The sequence below is a fragment of the Otolemur garnettii genome, unplaced genomic scaffold (genome assembly GCF_000181295.1).
Source record: "Otolemur garnettii isolate 467f Iridium unplaced genomic scaffold, OtoGar3 scaffold00002, whole genome shotgun sequence".
In the NCBI taxonomy this organism is placed as follows: domain Eukaryota; kingdom Metazoa; phylum Chordata; class Mammalia; order Primates; family Galagidae; genus Otolemur; species Otolemur garnettii.
This window is the reverse complement of record NW_003852397.1, coordinates 4,759,411-4,761,205: the sequence shown is the minus strand read 5'-3', so window position 1 is coordinate 4,761,205 and position 1,795 is coordinate 4,759,411. Positions and strand designations below refer to the sequence as shown.

General features: G+C 53.5%; 1 protein-coding gene across 1 annotated transcript in view; it reads left to right on the top strand.

The window, feature by feature from the left end:
- The first annotated feature begins 145 nt into the window (after positions 1 to 145).
- Positions 146 to 1,795, top strand: part of SNX3 (sorting nexin 3) — a 46,266-nt gene continuing 44,616 nt past the window's right edge. Inside the window, exon 1 of the mRNA XM_012804445.2 lies at positions 146 to 630. Coding sequence (XP_012659899.1) covers positions 469 to 630 — 162 coding nt within the window. The 5' untranslated portion in view covers positions 146 to 468. The remainder of the gene's footprint in view (positions 631 to 1,795) is intronic.

Here is a 1,795-nt window from a genome sequence, read left to right as displayed (position 1 = left end):
GTTAGCCCCCAGACCTCCCAGGCCACGAAGACCGCTTCCGGCGGCCTGCGGGCGCGCAGACAGGAAGCGCAGCCCCCGGCGTCAGGGTCTCCAGCGCCGAGGCCGCAGCCGGCGGCGCGCTCGCCCGGTGCATTGTGGGTGTTGTAGTCCGGCCAGGACCGGCTCGCGACCGCAAGTCCCTTGACACGGCTTCTCCTCAATCCCCAGCCCGTGCGCCCCTCCCGGCGTTGGCTGGGCCTTCCCCGCGCGGCATTCCGGCGAGTCAGCTGTTTCTCCCCAGGCCACAGGGGCGGAAGCCTGAGGGCCGTGGGGAGGAGCTTCGCGCGCCGGTGAACGCCCGCCCTACGTGCTCGTTCGCTTCGCGACCGCTGCGCGCGAGCTCCGTGTCCCCGCGGCGGGCAGCGGCGGCAGAGTCGGAGGAAGGCGGAGGGGGCGGAGGGAGCCCGCGGCGGCGGCGGCTACAGCGAAATGGCGGAGACCGTGGCGGACACCCGGCGACTGATTACCAAGCCGCAGAACCTGAATGACGCCTACGGGCCGCCCAGCAACTTCCTCGAGATCGATGTGAGCAACCCGCAGACGGTGGGGGTCGGCCGGGGCCGCTTCACCACCTACGAGATCAGGGTCAAGGTGAGGCCGTCTTTCCCCTCTCCGGAGAAGTGCCTTCAGCCGGCCGTGGTTGCCCCCACCCTGCCTAGGGGCGAATCTCTCCAGGCAGCCACGGCCGACTGGCCGGGACCCCCCTTGCAGAGGCCGTCAGGCGGCCCTTTTGGTGGGCCAGGGTCGTCAGCCAGGTCTTCCTTTTCGTGTAGGGCTTGTATGGGGCTGCAGAGCGAGCCCAGCGCTGCCACTTGAAGAAGGTACTGAAAGGAGAGGGCGTGGGTTGAGCGCCACTTGCCCCTCAAGCAGCTGGTCTTGGAATGACATTTGAGTTGGAAAGGGGTAGATCATTCGAGAACACAGCCCTTCACCGGAATGGGAGTGAGATGTTGAGCGAGAAAGGAGGGTTGCGCAAAGTTGAAGCCTTTCCCCAGTTTCTTTTCCTGGAGACTTCCCAGAGGTGGCCAAGCCAAGCCCAGCCGCTTGCTCTAGGCCCTAGCCGAGCTACCAAACCAACGTAGGTTGCATACTATTCTGAACTGAATTGGAGGACACAAAAGCCCGATTCCAGTTTTTTGATAGGGCTAAGCCAGGCAAGAACTGTTTTTGGAAATGATCGACCTTAGCATTTGGAGCCATCGTCTTGCTAAAAAGACTGAGGTGTGATGAGTGTTGCCTACTTCACAATCCAAAACTACAACTGCTTTAAGAAAAGGCTGTTCATTTAGAATTTGCGATCTTAATTTTGAGATTTACACTTGCCTGAATGCAGGAATCAACTGAAGTAAAAACACTTAGGATTTCCTAACTAGTATTTGTTGGCAACAAGTAATTCAGATGATTTGAAAGATGCTAATTGAATGGTGCTTCTTTTTCACTGTGGTTCAGGATTAAAGAATTTGCTCATGTGTGGAAGTATCTAAAAATTAATTACATAAACTAATCGAGCTACTAAAGACAACAAATTGCTTTATTGAAAATTAAGCATAAGATGATTTTGGCTTTAGAGCAATAAAATTTACATAACCAGTTACTATTACTGTTTAAGTGAATAATTTACCTTTCTGTGTGTTGTGAAAAATACAACATAAAATTTAGCATCCTAATAAATTTTAAGCATACAGTTTAGTAGTACATTCACATTATTGTATATGTACTATGCATTTTTTAAAAATGATTTTTTTTTTTTTTTTTT